The 17391-nt window shown below is 37.4% G+C and overlaps 1 protein-coding gene across 3 annotated transcripts in view; it reads right to left on the bottom strand.

Annotated features, from left to right (window-relative positions):
* Cpq (carboxypeptidase Q) overlaps positions 1–17391 on the bottom strand; it is a 434594-nt gene that overhangs the window by 307501 nt on the left and 109702 nt on the right. For all 3 annotated transcript variants that reach the window (XM_028893764.2, XM_028893762.2, XM_037197721.1), the window contains exon 3: positions 598–805. In XM_028893764.2, the coding sequence (XP_028749597.1) occupies positions 598–805 (208 nt within the window). The remainder of the gene's footprint in view (positions 1–597; positions 806–17391) is intronic.

Raw genomic sequence — 17391 nt, 5'->3', positions numbered from 1 at the left:
GTCCTCAAACAATACCACCAAACATTTATTTACATAGACATCTACAGATAAACAAATATTTTTCATATGTTTATATCATTTAGGCTTAAATATCATGTTGTGTACTTAAATCATTCACTTGTCTATACAGGGAAGTTACAGGACTAGACATATAGGTAAATCAACATATAAACTGGTCACACAGTTGTCCAGAAAGGTCCTCTAGTCTCCAAGCTCCTCCTATGACACAACAGACATTCCTCATCATGTCATCCACTCTGTTTTTATTTCACTTCTGTAGTAACATGGAAAACAGCCTGGCCTCCTTTGTAGTCATTAGGAATCTTGGATGAAGCACAGACATGAACTCAGTTCTCTCTGAGAAATACATAATATGTTAATTATAGAGAGAATGTTGTAGGATCATTTTGAGTGTGGAAACCTTTCAGAGGAATTCATAAATGAGCTTGGAATCCTTAAGGGCCAAAGAAGATATTCCAGTCAAATTATTAAATGTGGAACTGGGAGGAGGCTCCACAAGCTATCAATATTTTCATTTGCATAGATTTTGTTCATAGAAAACTAATTTTTGAAAATATTTCAAACAACACAACTCACCTGTAGATGGAAAAGGAAGCTACTGATCGGATGAGGGATGCCACAGCCCCCACTTTGGCGGCTTCCACAGCTCCCTGATGACGATATTGCACCGTAATCCCATAGCTGGTGTAAGGCTGGTTATAAACAATGATCTTCCCTCTTGCCTCAGATGCCCTTCTTTGGAGTTCATCAAAAGAGGTCACTACCAGTACTTCTGCTGTGATGCCTGGAAATAAAAGTAAAACAGTTAACTTGTGCTTTCCCGTCAACTGGGGGAATTGGCACACAAAAGGTCACACATGTTCTATTGGCTACATCTGGCAAACTGAGTGGAGAAGATTGAAGTTTGAGAGCTAGTTACCATGGGAGCAAGACTACAGAGTTATTCATCTGCCCAGACAGAGACAAGACATTCAAAATAATACGACATATGACTCAAGGTTTTCAACTCACTCCACCAGGCAGTCTTAAGTCACAAACGGCTTGAAAACATCCCTTTCCCCTTTCCTCTGAAACCATGTATTTCATTAGAGGACACTGTTTATTTTTAAAATTGTATTTCAGAAATCTTAGTGTTAATGAAACACATATTTAGCCCTTCATAAAGCTGTTTTCAGATGTTACTAAACAACTCTCAGTGACAGAAAAGGGTTGCAGCCTGGGAAGAACACTCTTAGAGGACATTTTTTTTTTTTTATAAACTCAACTTTTAACAAATAATGCCTTCTCCTGAGAAAAATGATAAGTCAACCTGTTTTCTTTTCTTCTTTCACTAAAAACACTCCAAAAGGATGTGAAAACTTCCTGTGCTTCTCACTTACAATCGTTCATCACCAAAAATATACTACTATTCTTCAAATAAAAAATGCAGAATGTGTATTAATGCCCTTGAATCCTTTTGTTCTGGTTAGATGTGTCCACTTCCTCATATCACTTTCCCAGATCACCATATCTTCTTGATTAAAGGAAGAGGGTTTCTGTCTTCCAAGAATTCATGCAAACACATCTACACAGACATACCCATGTATATACATATCTAACACATACATACTCATACACAAACATACATACTCATACACACATACTCAGATATACACACACTCGCATACATACACACAGAGGACAGATGCAGTGGCTAAATCTAACTAAAAGACATCTATTCTGGTTTTGGTTTTTGTGTATGCTAGGAACTGAATTTAAGGCCTCGCCTATGCTGGGCAAACACTCAAATGCTGAACCACATTCACAGTCCCTAATGTCTATTACTCTATGGCTTTAGCCATGCAATTATTAAATATATTAGCAAACTCTGAAGCAATGAGAATGCATCTGTTATATTTTCTTAATATTACAAGCCTGAGAATTTTAGGATGTTGGGTTTTTTGGGGGAGGTTTTTTTTTTCCTTTAAAAATTTAAAAGATGCCTTATAATAGTAACTGTCACTTGGAAAAATCCTTTAACAATTCACTCAGGTACTAGGAAATTCTTGCTTTCAATATAGGCCCCACTGTAAGAAGTCTCTGGGCTATGATTAGTTACAAATCTATAAGCATTTCTCAACCAACAACTCAGAATTTAATTTACAATCCAAAAGAAGCAATATATAATTACAAAAGGAAGGAAGTCATCAGCTTTCCACATAATAAAAATGCATTAAAAACATGAATATGGGTTCAGGTAGGCAAATTCTGAGATTCTGAAACCTAGAGTTACCTTGATATTTGACCAATGTTAATGCTAGTATTATACAATAATTTTGTTGATGACTTTCAGTCTTTCTTCATTAATTAAAGGTTCACTGGTTCAATTCAACATGATGTCCAAACAATGGGGTAATTTTCGTATCTGGATTAAAACTACTAGAAATGAAGCTAAATTTCTACAAATTTTCAAAATTAAATGAAGGATATTTCCTTCACTATAGTGCATACCTTAAATTCCTTTCGTACATAAAAAAGGAGACTTTGAGAGCCATAAAGCAAACTTGACAGCCCAGAGGCCAATATTTATAACATTATAACATTTGTAACATCTATAGGTCAAAGCCCAGCCCTGGAAGAAGAGTTTGAATGAATATATTTCCCTGAAAGCAGAATCCTCTCTGATTCATTTGTCTGTTTCATCCCATCATCCAATCAATATTCAAAACACTGACAATTTTTCCTCTTAGAGGTCAACATTGACTGAGCCCATGTCTCCTGTCTCACACTGTTACATGCTCCCATGTCAGGTCCTCGTTACCTGTATTTTAGACTTTTATAAACCCTGCCTTCCCAACACTTTCACCACTACTGGCATCTCAGCCTCCAGCTCAGCTCTTTCAAACGCCACAGTTTCCAGCTCTGACTACATTAACTACTGAGAAGTCAGATCTGTCTGCAACACCACCACTTTGTTCCTATCCTACTTCTGAAATATTACTTCAAAGACTGAACTTTCAGCCTGTCATTCCAAGCCTGTCTACCTCTATAGACACATTTGCTTTTATGTTAGACTTCATTAGTCCTGATCTTAATGTTCTCACTCTCTTTCTCTGCTAATTTTGTTCATGGTGTCTTTATTCATACTCTTGTACATCATGTCTTATGGACCTTTCTCCCAACTTCATCTTCAGAACAAATCACCTAACCACCAGGATTCTGTTAAAAATCACTGCTTAAAGTTTTTTAAAGGAGCATTTTCTGACCTCATATTTTCTGTCCTATCTTCTCACTCCCAGCTAGTAAAGCCAAAGTATGTATTTAGCTTCCTCCAGACTTTCAGGGCACCCTAGATATAGCAGTGTGATAGACAAATGAAACTCTTTTGGGGGCTCTCTCTACTGCCCAAAGATGGTCTCCTTGGGATTTGGGGCCATGTTCATTTTGGGGAACAGTGCCTGGCAGTATGTGAACATAGCTGGTCACTGTATGTCACTTGATTGAAACTGCTCCAAATAAGATACCATTCTAACTTGACCTACAAAATTTGATAGTCCTTCCACAGTCACCTAGGAATCCATTCTCATACCACCCACCCAGGACACATCTGCAGATCAATAACTCATCAAAGGCACTCTGGGGCAGTCTGAATATAAATATAAATTTCAGGTATAAGAACTCAGATTCTAGAACATAAAAACACTTGTCTAAATATTCTTCCTTTACACACAATTCTACAGCTAGCATTGAAACAAATCAAGAGGACAAGACAGATATAAAGCTGATAGCAGTGCCATGAAAAAAAAGAATAGTAATAATCAAAGACAGAAACATTCTATTTCTTTTTTTTCTTTTTTTTCTTTTTTTTTTTTTGGTTTTTCGAGACAGGGTTTCTCTGTGTAGCTTTGCGCCTTTCCTGGAGCTCACTTGGTAGCCAGGCTGGCTCGAACTCACAGAGATCGCCTGCTCTGCCTCCCAAGTGCTGGGATTAAAGGCGTGCGCAACCAACGCCCGGCGAAACATTCTAAATAACAAACACTAAGAGAATTTCCTGCAGTGACATAGATATTCCACTCCAGAGGTGACACCTTAATCATCGGCCATAGATGGCCCCTGAGCACTCAGAATACAACTATTGTGACAAAGGAACTAAGTTGTTAATGTCATTTATTGATAATTGATGTATATTTACATTTAAACAACCGTGTGGGAGTAGAACTCTCAGTTACTACAGCTCAAGCCATTAAGAAGAGACCATCACTGAGAGCATTGCTGCTGGCCCCAAGGGACTTGCTAATGACAGTCTGATAACATATGTGAGTCATGATTGTGACCTCAAGAGGTCACAGACCAGGTGACAGTACTCAGCAGCTACATTTGGGAAGGCGGGTGGTGTATCCAACTCACACACCATGGGAAGATGAATTAAATGAGACTGTCTGGAAGACTCCCTTTATGCTACACCAAGGAAGACAATCACGCCATGCTATGATCAGCAGCTTCTGTCTCTCTCTCCTCCTACCCCCCCCCCCCCCATTCTACAAGGCTGCTCACAAAAGGCTCTAAGAACTCTGTAATGTCCACAGTAATGCCTGCCATGAAATTTATGCTCATAACGCTTCCTACATCCAACTTTAGTCCACTTAGTATCCTTAATTTTGTCACAGCCCTTAACGGTATCTAATTGCATCCATTGTGATAATATAAGGTACATGGGAGGTAAGACTCTTGTCAGTTTTTGTCATTAATGTTACACAAATGTAAAATAGAACTCATACATATATATGACACATACATATGTGTGTATATAAACACTGAATAACTGAAACAAAAATATAATGGCCCAGCTGTATCACCTCCCACAAATGTGTTTCCCTAAGGGCCTTTCATATTTCTGTATTTCAGATAAGTACTAGCACCAGTGTCTACCTTTGGGTGCTCACATCTCTGCAGAGTAGTTTCTATGAGGACACTGAAGTGTAGAGAGTTGGGTTTATATAACAAGTTGGTATTAAAGCTGAAATTCGAATTTTTGGTCATTTGCATCCTCAGGTCACACATTTCCTGTTAACTGCATTGCTGTGTTCTATAATAAATGTAAAATATATGACAATAAAGCTTGGAGTTTTTATTTTTAAGAGGAATAAAAAGGTAAAAAAAAAAAAAAACAATATAAGGTCTGCCAAAGTTGTCATCAGTTCCTTTTCAGGCTTTTGCTCATAAATTGGGGGCTGTTACACATATTAAGGCCTGGGTTGGCAATATGGGATGCAGGAGAAAGCTTTGCTCTAGGGCAGTGGTTCTCAACCTTCCTAATGCTGTGACCCTTTAACCCAGTTCCTCCTGTTGGCTGATCCTCAACAATAAAACTTATTTATTGTTGCTGTTTCACAACTGTAATTTTGCTAATGTTGTGAATCATAATGTAAATATCTGCGTTTTATGATGGTCTTAGGTGACTCCTATGAAAGGCTGTACAGGCCTCCAAAGGCACAGGCCACCCACAGGCTGACAACCACTGCCCTAGGGCAAGACTTATCAGACTGATAAGAATGATGAAAAGAATAATGGCCATTAATTTCCAAAGAGACTGTGGAAATGAAGACAAACAAACCCAAAGTAACTCTCTTATTTACCAGAAAGATTACAAAAATTCTCAGGTTCATTTTTTTTTTCACACTGTATTTTTCAATTCAAAATTTCTAAGCCATTTACCCTGTCCGTGACTATTTCCCACAGTCTTCCTACAAAGGCAAAGCAGAATGCTGACCACTGGCTAGTATCATCTGTTCTATGAGGAAATAGACACTGATTGACCCATTCTCCATCTCTTCTGAATGTTTCCTCCCAAGGACAGTTGAACAAAATAAGACAATCGTGTTTTATAATGGTTTCCACCATTACACCCAAAGACTACAGACAGAAAACTATGTCTCTAGGCCTCAGGGCAAGTGACTTAATGTGGTTTGTTTTACAAAATTGGTTCTGATTTTTGGAAGACTTACCCATAAACAGGAAACAGTCCAGCCAACCCCACCCAAAGGGAACTCCAGCTTCTTACCCATACTATGTGAACTCCTACTGGGTAAACCATTCAAGATAAGTAGGTCCAGAATGGGTGGCCTTTCCTGAGATCACAGTCATAGAAAACAGAAAGATAGTTGTTCTTCCAAAGTCAGTGTTCAGCCTAAAGGGGTAAGGAATCTGAAATTTTATAGCAAGGCAGATAAAACCACATCAGAGCAATCCTTTCTAGGGGACTTTTTGTTTACAAACTATATGATTTTATAACATACTTTACCAGGAATAACAAGCCTTATATATTCAAATTAACAAGTTATAGCCCTTCTACAAAGTTAGAATTTCATCCTGGACATTAGAGACAAAGGAAGATTCTATATTTAGGAATAGAGAATACAGGAAAGAGAGTTAATAATAATTTTTAGAAGAATACTGAATGCCAGATAAATGAAAATATAAATTAAAACTTCCCCAAATCAGCACAAATCTGACAGGGAGAATTTATTTAATTTCCTATAAAAAACTAAGAGGGGGGCTGGAGTGATGGCTCAGAGGTTAGGAGCACCGACTGCTCTTCCAGAGGTCCTGAGTTCAATTCCCACACCCACATGGTGGCTCACAACCATCTGTAATGAGAGCCGGCACACTCTTCTGTATATGTAATAAATAAATAAATCTTTAAAAAAAACTAAGAGGGCTTGAAATAGTTCCAGTTGCTTGAAAATGTCTGGAAGGACATTCTCAGATAAAGGATAGAAGAGGGTTTAATAATGTGTAAAAGGGTGCACATTTTGCATTTATAGCCAATACACAAATAAATAGTGGGACACTATAATATTTTGATAATAACTAAGATATTTATGGACTTCCATTCATATCCTCAGGAAGAGAAAACAAACAACCTCTTTGAAGATATTTTTAAGAAAAGCTTAACTATTTGTTCGAGAGAAACTTGGAAGAATAAGAGGTAAAGAGCAACTCTGAATGGGGTATGAGGTTATCTAACCCATCAGCAGCCCATATTCTCCAAGCCCTCTACTCAGATCTGATTCAAATTAAACCTGGGCCATCAACCTTGCAAGGGAGGATGAACCCAGTTTCATCAAAATCAATAGCAAAGAAAATCATCATCACCTGTAGAGAAGTGACAGTTGCTTGTGTGTACTGAGAGTTGTCTTGAAACACTAGTACCTGCGGAGAAGCTACAAGCACAAAGTCAAGTTTACAGTGACTTGTGTTGTTCACTGAAGTGTGCCCACTGTAGGGCCAGTGGTTAAACTTGACATTCATGAAAAGCACAGGTTTTATAGGGGCCACCACAGAAACATGCAGATCTCCAAGCAAGAGTACAGACCAGCCCTTAGAAGCCTGATGATTTTCAAATATAAGCTGCCCCATGATCACTGTGGCAATTGAAAAAGTAATCAAGCTTTGGAATATTGTGATTCCTCTTAGCAATTACTACAGTAACTATTTATCCCCCAAATCACAAAGTATTCTCTTTTCCAACTTGGTTTATTTGAAATATGGTTGACAAAATCACATTCTCACCAACAACTCCCTGCATCTCTGTGTAAAAGAGACTAGTGTGGCTGAGTGAGGGTTTTCACCAAAACCTTACTTTCTCATCATTTAAAATGAGCAGCTCCAAGTTGTATTTAAGGCAGACAATCACAACCAACAGGCCTACTGATGGCTGGGATGCAGAGCTGAGTTCTGACAGGTAGTCTAAAGCCACTAAGTGTTAGGGTTCATGGCCATAGCCAGCTGGTCTAGAAAGGTGGAATCTGATAAACGAGTTCAAGTTCCTGGGGGCAGATGTTGGCAGAGAGGCTGAAGAGTTCAAGGAGGGAAATGACAAGTGTAAAGTTGATAGAGTTAGGTGACATCACATGGAATTTATGTCACACTATTAAGGAGTTTGGGTATAGAAAAGGAATTCAGGAAGGTCAAACTCATTTTCAAGGAAATTCTAAGCTTAGTATGATGGTTTAGATGAGGAAAGGAAAGATGTACATGGTGGTTAAGGTATTTTTGCCATCTTCTGAGAGAAAGAGTTGGCTGCAGCTTAGACCAGTTGATAGTAGCAGAATTCAGCCTAATGGACCATTTTAAGCAGTAGCCCAGAGGAATGCTACCAACTGTGATGGGTACCAGTCTTTCTGATATTTGTATAGCATAGAATTCACTGTGCAGTCTGTGCAATGACCTTTTTCTTGGAAAAATTGTGGTAAATGAAATTTAATAATCAGACATTTAAAACAATGAGACATTGTTTAAAATTTTAGATAAATATTTTAGGACAGTTGTTCTCAACCTTCCTAATGCTGTGACCCTATATACAGTTCCTGTTGTGGTGACCCCAACCATAAAATTATTTCGTTGCTACTTCATAACTGTAATTTTGATACTGCTATGAATCATAATATAAATATCTGGTGTGCAGGGTATCTGATATGCAATTCCCAAAAAGGTCACAACCCACAGGTTGAGAACCACTGTTTTAGGACAACAAATACCATACTACTATATAATTTCTAATAATCTTTTTCTTATAATACATTATAAGCTCCTCAAGATTTGTGTCAGGTTAACCACTTCTTCAGAAGCAGCCATCATTGCAACTCTAGCTTGAAAGCTGACTAAAGCACTCACTAGCTTTCTGAGCCTAAATAAGTATCTCAGCCTTTCCCAGTCTGTAAGACAGGAAGCACAGTAACACTAGGCTCATTAAACTTCCCATGAGCATGAAGTGAGGGGGCAAATTTTCCATTTGTTATAAAGCACTTTAAAATGATAAGGGTAGATTCTCTAAGTACAAACAGGTGTCTCCTGATTCACTTAAAAGTTTACATAACCAATAAAATACTTTTTAAAAGAATGACTATTAGACTATTACTTCAGAAAATACTGTACCTACTTGGATAAGAGCAATGTTATACACTGTCCCACCAGACAGCTCTAATTGTCACTAAGCAATAATTGAGGTAGCATATTACAGAGGTTCTGATCAAAGGGTTGTTGTGGGATATTTGATCACACTATGTAAAGATGTGTCTATGTTTTACCTCACCTGCCTAAGGCACCTTCTGATTAGTTTAATAAAGAGCTGATAGGCAGTACTTCTGGGCAGAGATAGGAAATCTGCAAAAAATCTGAGGTGCAGGGGATTCGCCAGGGAGATGCAGAGGAAGTTAGAAGTGAAGTAGATTAATATAAACAGAGTAAGTTTTAAGAGCTAGTTAGGAACAAGCCTAAGCTAAGGCCAAGCTTTCATACTTAATAAGAAGTCTTCATGTCATTATTCAGGAGCTGGCAGTCCAAAGAAAGATCTGTCTACAGAGTGTGGTACTTATCCTAATGTTACTGAGAACTGACTAATGCAGAGACCCTGAATTTGGAGTTTCTATTGGAGTGCTTTGCAATCTATGGCTCCTTTGTAAGACACAGACTGAATGCATTGTTAGCTAGGAAAGATAGTTCAGGGAAAATTAGAGAACTGTGCCCTTTCTCTTATTACACACCAAAGTGATAGAATGCTTGGCACTGAACAGTAGAAAGCAAAAACATCTGAAGAATTTAGCATGCATCAGCGATTTAAAACATGTAGCCTCATATGACAAAGAATATAAAGGGCAGATAGGTTTAGAAATCATTCAAATACAGTCTTGGAAACTTTCGTTAGCTAAGCATCCAGACATCATTCTAATAGAAATAAGCAGCTGTGTCATACTGTTAAATAATTCTGTGCACTTTCAACAGGCTTCAGTGCTTCATCTCCAAATGCTGTTTTCCTCTGAATTTCATCTTCACAAACCAAGGGCAAAAGTGACAGGCACTATTGTACTTGTGTTTGTATCAGGTAGAAAATAATGTTATTATAGTGCTGCCTCAAGAAACAAAATGACAACTCGGTCTTCTAAAATGGGCTTTTTATTTAACTACATTTTAAACTTTTGAGTGTCCTGTGCTCTCTTCAGACAAGTAAAACTGTATGAAAGAAGTCTGCACTAAAACAGAACTTCTGCCTCAAATCACAGGAAACCTATTCAACATCATGATTCATATTAATGCAGTTTAACACATACAGGAGATTCAGCACTGTAAAATATATATATATATGTGTGTGTGTGTGTGTGTGTGTGTGTGTGTGTGTGTGTGTGTATACCATATGTAACAATTTCCTAGATGCCATTTTTTAAAATCCTTTTGACCTGAGGTACACAAATTCAAATTCAACTCCTGTGTTAATCTTGCTATAATTAAAAGCTAGTACCACAGGCACAACAAAGGCATTGCCCATACCTTGTAAATGAGACAAACCATTACAAAGGATGGAGACAGCAAAAAGGAGGAAGGACGTGCAGCCCATTTAATAGGCAAGAAAATAGGTGGGCAAAAAGAATTCAAGGATCTTTCCAGACTGGAAGTGGTGATGCTTGTTTTTAAATCCAGGTCAGATTGACCCCAGTAAATAGTTGCCTATTCAATTTTGTTTCAAAAATATTTTTTAAAATTTCTAGGAGAAGTTTTATTGCAGAAATGAATAAATACTCTAGAATGATGGTAATACCTGAGTTGTAGCTATCACATACTATCTATTTGCATACTTGCAAATGATAGAAAACATATTTCATGTGCGTGGGAATGTTTTGGCTTTGTGTGGCCCATGGTTAGCATAGTTTCAGGCATTTCCTTCCTGGTGTCGACCTTTCCAGTGACACCTTTGTCTTCAATGTCTGTGTGGGTTCAAGTTCCCCCATTTTTCTCATGCTACCTCAAGAGAGAAGGATCTTTGTAGCAGCTTCCACAGCAAAGCTGGCAGAAGCTTCTTGGAGCTCCAGATAACAAATCTGTTCAAGAATCAAGGATAAATCCAACACTTTGGCCACAGAGATTGGCTGTGCTCATCACCTTCAGCCTCATACATGCCTAGACTTGGATTAAGAGACAGTCCCACCTAAACCAATGGTGGGGACTAGGCAGAACTGCGTTCCCAATACGAGAAGGGGATCATGGGTAGCAAACAGCAGATGGCCACATGGGGATATCTCTATATTATCACAATATGTGACACAACAAAACTTTCCCATATTCTGAATGTAGTATATTTGTGTTTAATTAAATTGCTCATATTGTTCATGATCCAGTTTGGCAGGATAAAGGACCTCTCAGACCATTATCCCTAACAACTGAATTCCACAAAGAGAATAAGAAGTTTCTGATGAGGTATCAATTAATGAAAACCAGACTTCAACTCAAGAACATTAGTAATGTATCAATCCTTACCAGAAACACAAGCACGGACTCTGTGGTAGTGGAAACCTAAGGGTGCTGGGGCTGCCAGTGGGCAACGTTCCCAAGAACCAGTGTGGCCTCATTTTTATCCCTAGACTATATTTTAAAATCACTATTCTATATACAATCTTAAGATGAAAAAGCAAAATCCAAAGCATTGGCACATTTTTCATCAGATTGTTGGGTAGGTTTTCCAAATATTTAAAAGGTAAAAGTATCAGATCTGTATAGCCTTAATATAAATCTAGGAGGTAAAGGTACTTGTTTACTTAGGTTTTTCATAAAATGTAATAATAATAATAATAATAATAATAATAGATATACTTATTGTAGGCATACTCTGGTCGGGTATCATGTAAGCCTTAGTAGAAATCATTACTGCCCTATCAGCAAATAGAGTGATATGGAAACTGAAATTGATCTATTTCACTGTCAGATTACTTGTAGTTTTATGACTCAAACTCAGATGGAGACCCTTTGTCTCTATTGGTAAAATAAGGAAAGAATCATAATAGTTCTGGTGATCAAATCCTCATTTGCTTCGCCATCCACACATTTCAGCTATAAGACGCCTAAATAGTAGCTATAGCCAATTGTTTAAAAGCTCTGAGACCAACATACTTTGCAATTACTTTATCTTGCCCAGAGCAATGTTACTTATTAGCTGATATATAGCTTATAATATGCAGACCTAGAATGAATTGTTACTGTGTGGTATTAGACATTTTCACCATTTTTTTCACGTAGCATAGTTTAAGAGTATTATTTAACAGGCTGTCTCTTCAGTCATCTCAATAAATATTTCATAATAATAATAATAATAATAATAAAATTAACCTCTATATAGGTGTGATGGTACAGGAGACATAGTCCTAAACACTTTACTAAGGCATTTGATCTTCAGACAGCCCCCATGATATAGTCACTTATTATCTTCATTAAATGCAAGATATTTTATTTATTTATACTTGTATCTTGCTTACTTATTTTCAGACTTAAAACTAAAATAATTTTAAAAGTCTTAGACAAAACACACTGAATAAACTAAAAGTAAACAAGAGACAAAGGGTATAGTAAAATAAAATAATGCTATGGTTACTGTTATGGAAAAACACATGTCATAAAGTTTGTGCAGCTGTTGTATAGGACAATAAGCTCAGATGTGAACTACCTGAAAAATAAAGCATAATCAGGCACAAAATTGAGCAGCCATCATAAGAAGACAAGCCAGCCACCTAGGTACAAATTTCCTGTAAGAAAATCATTTTGTGTGTCATAACAAAGAGCATACCATGTTCTATAACAATAGACAAAAGCCGATAAGCAGTATGCGTATAAGCTATGAGGACAGCATTGTTCAGTGTCCTCCATAACAATTTTCTTTTTCTACCTCTAATAAAGCATTTAAATCTTGCTCAGAATACTACCATTTATAATTTTTAAAGGTATGTGGAGGACCTAACTCTCAACTCTGTAGCACTGGAGAGGATATGTCTTTACTCTTTCCTGGTCTTTTAAATGAGAATAAAAGAAGCCACCTTGGACCATGAGGTAGATTTTAGATTACTAAAACCATGCAACAGAGGTATTTAGAATTTTACATGACAAAGGATGAAAATTCAACTTTGGGTAAGCTTCTATAATTTTGGGTTTTCTGGAAAACTGAAAAATGAGGGAAGCAGAAGTCACCTTTGGATTACGGAATGGGGAAGACCTCTCCAGGGAGATGTTTAAGCTGAGACCTATGAACAGAGGAAAGGAGGCCAGCATACTACTGCCTACAAGGCAAGACTACTTTCTGAATTACTGAAGGAAGTGAACTGTGGCTACAATGTGGTAAGATAGCGTGAGTAGGAACAAGAAAGTTTAAAGAAAAGTCAGACACCCCCACGCAGTTAACTCTCAGAGACTGTGTAACATGCACAAAGCCTGCATGGGTCTAAGCCAGATGGGGCCCTGCTCTGAGAGGGAATGTAGACACAAGGCTTTAACCCAATTGATAACTACTCAAAGGAAAAACTAGTTTTCTCCAACAAAGTCTCACTGAATATACATGCCACTCTTAAGAGAAGGTCCCATATCCAGCAGGAGATGGAGGTTCTTTGTCTCAATGCTCTATCAGAGCTTATAGGTTTTGTTTTTTGTTGTCTGTTTTTTGTTTTGTTTTGTTTTGTTTTTAATGGGATTCCTGTGTGTGCCAATATGTGTGTTTCTGTATCTACATGTGTTTCATGTGCTTTTTCTTAGGCTCTTTTCTTCTGTTTATTTTTGTTTTGTCTCTTTTATTTTATTATTATTTTTTGGAAATAAGGAGAACCTGGGAGGGGTTGTAGAAGCGAGAAAACCATAATCAGAATATATTATCTAAAAAAAATCTACTTTCAATAAAAGAACAAAAAAGAATTAGAATTTACATTTAGGAGAATGTACAGAAAAATGAACCCTTGAACACTTTGAGGGAAGGCGATCTAGTAGAGTCATTATGGAAAACAGCGTTGAGATTTTTCAATAACAACAACATCAAAACTGCAGAACTACCATACTATTCAGGATTCAGAAATTCAACACCTCAGTATATTCTGAGGATATGAAATCATGCATCTAGCAGACACTTCATTCTCATGTGGACTATTACTCTGTTCACAGTAGCCAAGACATGAGAATAGGATCAGTGTCAATCATATATATGGATTAAAACATGTGCAATGCCTACACTTGATAAAGAAGGATTTTTTGCCATTTGTGTCAACATGAATAAAACTGAAGATCATGAAGAAAGAAACACCACATAATATCATTTACATATATAATCTATAAAGGTGGACCTTATAGAGAATAAAATAGTTATTACCAAGAGTGGGGGTGTATCTGTTTCTTTTCCTATTGCTGTGATAAAAATACCCTGACAAAAACAACTCCAGTTTACAGTCCATGAATATAGGGAACTCAAGGAAGCAGGAACCTGACACAGACAGTTGTGTGTGTTCATTCACAGTCAAGAGCAGTGAGAAATTAATTAACCTGTGCTCTGCTGTCTTTCCATACCTACACAATCCAGAATCTCCCATGCAGCCGACAATGCCATTCACAGTGGGTGAATTTTCCCACCTGGATTAATGTATCAAGGTAATTCCCAGTGGCTAACCTAACCTAGGCAATCCCTCATTGAGACTCTCTTCCAGGATGATTCTAGAGCATGTCAAATTGACAATTAAAACTCAGCATCATAGATAGCATTAGGAAAATGTTGATCAACACACATAGAATTTCAGTTATAGTCAGTTCAAATACCTACTATACATCATGTTGACTATAGTTAAAAATACTTTGTATACCTGAAAATGGTTGAAAGTTAAATGTTCTTAGTACTAAAAGAGGTAAGTAATACACATGTCAAATAGCTTCATTTATCAATTCTACAGTGCATATAAATATCAAAACATCATCTTTTATACTATAAACTTATACATACAATTTTACATGTTAATTATAGAAACTATTGTTTTTATTTGAGAGAGAATTGGATGTGTTCCATAGTACAGGAAAGAGTAACATATTATAAACAGTATGTCTCAAAATGTTTGCTGAATGAGCTTTTAAGAAGTGTGTGGTGATATTTTATTTGTGCTGAAATGTGGTGATGTTTTATTTGTGCCTTAATAAATAAAGTTTGCCTGGAGATCAGAGGGAAAAGGCCAATCATTATAAGTAAACAAATAAGTCAGGCAGCAGTAGCACATGCCCTTAATCCTATCACTTGGCAGGCAGAGATCTGTCTGTTCAAGACCATACTGGAAACAGAGCCAGGTGTGGTAGCATAAGCCTTAAATTCCAACACTAGTTAATCATAGATGTCTGGAGGTCTGTACAGACAGACAGGAAGCAACAGAGCTGTGTAGGAAGAGAAAGTGATGTAGCTGAATGGAGAGAGCAAATAAGATGGCAGAATAGCAAGGCAATATAGATGTGTGTAGACAGGAAGTAACTCACATTTGGAAACTGCAGAGTTGGTGAGGTAAAGTTAGCTGTTGGCTTTCCCTGTTTCCCTGATCTAAGGCTTTCACCCCTATATCTGGCTCTATGTTTTTTATTTAATAAGACCATTTAGAAATTCTTCTACAAATGTGTTTTAAAAAGACACTGTGTAGTGAAACCTTCTAGGCAGGAGGCCACACAGGGAGCTATATAAGAGAATTTTCACAGGAAAAAAAATATCATCAGGCTGGAGAGAAGGCTCACCAGTTAAGAGTGCTTGCTGCTCTTCCAAATGACCCATTTGGCTCCCAGCATCCATATCTGGAGGCGCACAAATGCCTGTACATCCAGCTCCAAAGGGCCTGTCACCCTCTTCAGGCCTCCATGAGTGCTCATACACAGTGCCATGTATTCACACAGACACAAACACAGAAATTTAAAAAAAAAATCATTTCTTTCAGCATTTAAGGACACATACTGCTCTTCCAGAGGATCCAAGTTCAATTCCTATCACCCATGTTAGGTGGCTCATAACTACCTGTAATTCCAGCTCTAAGTCAATTTGGTCTCTGTGAACACTAATAAACAAAATTTTAAAAGAACGAATTGAGAAGAAAATATTTGATTTCACAGATTGGAGTAAAGGAGACACAGGCTTGAGCATGGTGTGGCCAACTGGAAAGCAAGACTACACCAAGATGGTGAGAGCTTGACATATTTTACAAAAGCGGTAGAAGTGTAAAAATACCTTAGAACAAGAGCTTTCCCTGGATTATCTGAGAAACTGAAATGGGGAAAGGAGCACAAAGAACAAATGAAAGAGTTTGACAGGAACTGAATCTGTTGAAGGATGGATTAGCCACACTCTTGGCATGACTGACTGTGCAGTCTATGCTGGCAATTAAAGGCAGGGCAGCATACTGACATTATAGTTAATATCAGACACTGAGACAAAGGACAGGACAGTGTCTGAACCAGTCACCCCCTTTCTACTAATGGTTGACTGCTAATGAGCCCCAATTTTTCTTGGAGTGCTATTGCCCAACACAGGCAAGCTGGTAGTCATATACCCAGATACATAGAAGGAACTAAATGAAACAAATATTCGCTGTCCTAAAAAAAATTAAAATACAATTAATTAGCTTAGTATATTTGCTGACAAAAGAATAAAAGCCAGGGCTGGATGTGAAGCTCAATAGTACTACACTTGCGTAGTTTGCACAAGGCCCTGAGTTTGATCCAGCAAAAATGAGAGATGTAACTAAGGAATGTAAACAGTACTAAAACTGTGATTTAGACTATGAGAACCTCTGGGCCAGAGAATCTAAAACATGTCCATGTTTATCTTGTTTTTCTTCCTCCCAATCTTAGTGATATAGTCCCCCCCCTCAATTGTGTTATTTTATAATGCCTGATCTTAATCACTCATTTTTCTTCTAAGGGTTTATCTTATTGTTGAATCACCTAAATTTTAATTCTCCAAACTTCATTTAGTGTCTTTATACAAAAGAAAAGTATATCAACAATGTTAGCATGAAGAGAGTACGTGTCAAACTGCTATATGAATTAGAGAATCAACAGAAAAAACCCACCTCCTCCCAAACCTCCTGTTCTCTACTTTCTTCAGCTGGCCAAATGTCTGAAAGACCTGCTTTTTCCATTTCTCTCCCCATTTCCCATTTTAAAAACATAGTTTTATTGAGACTGTGTTCATATATATAGGCTGTTCATAGATATATACACATACATACACACACATGTATGTGTATATGTATATATTCACTTATGTGTGCCTTTTTGTCTACTTAGAGCTAAGAAGCCATCACTACTCCCAATCTTGGAACATTTTAACACCCTTAAGACAAACAAGGGCCATTGGAAATCACTGACCATCTGTGCCCCAACCCCTGACAACTATTCATCCACTTAACCATGACCCTGACATTCATCAGCATTTTAGCACTGGAGCTTTATTTCTTATTGTCAAGGTATACAGTTCTATTCTATTGTATGATATATCATTTCTTTAAAAATCCATTGCTTCCTTTAGGATTTATCTTTTTATTTCATGCAAGGTATCCCAGGAAGCCAGTGAGG

The sequence above is a fragment of the Peromyscus leucopus genome, chromosome 20 (assembly GCF_004664715.2).
Source record: "Peromyscus leucopus breed LL Stock chromosome 20, UCI_PerLeu_2.1, whole genome shotgun sequence".
Classification (NCBI taxonomy): Eukaryota; Metazoa; Chordata; class Mammalia; order Rodentia; family Cricetidae; genus Peromyscus; species Peromyscus leucopus.
This window is presented reverse-complemented; position numbering and strand designations above follow the sequence as displayed.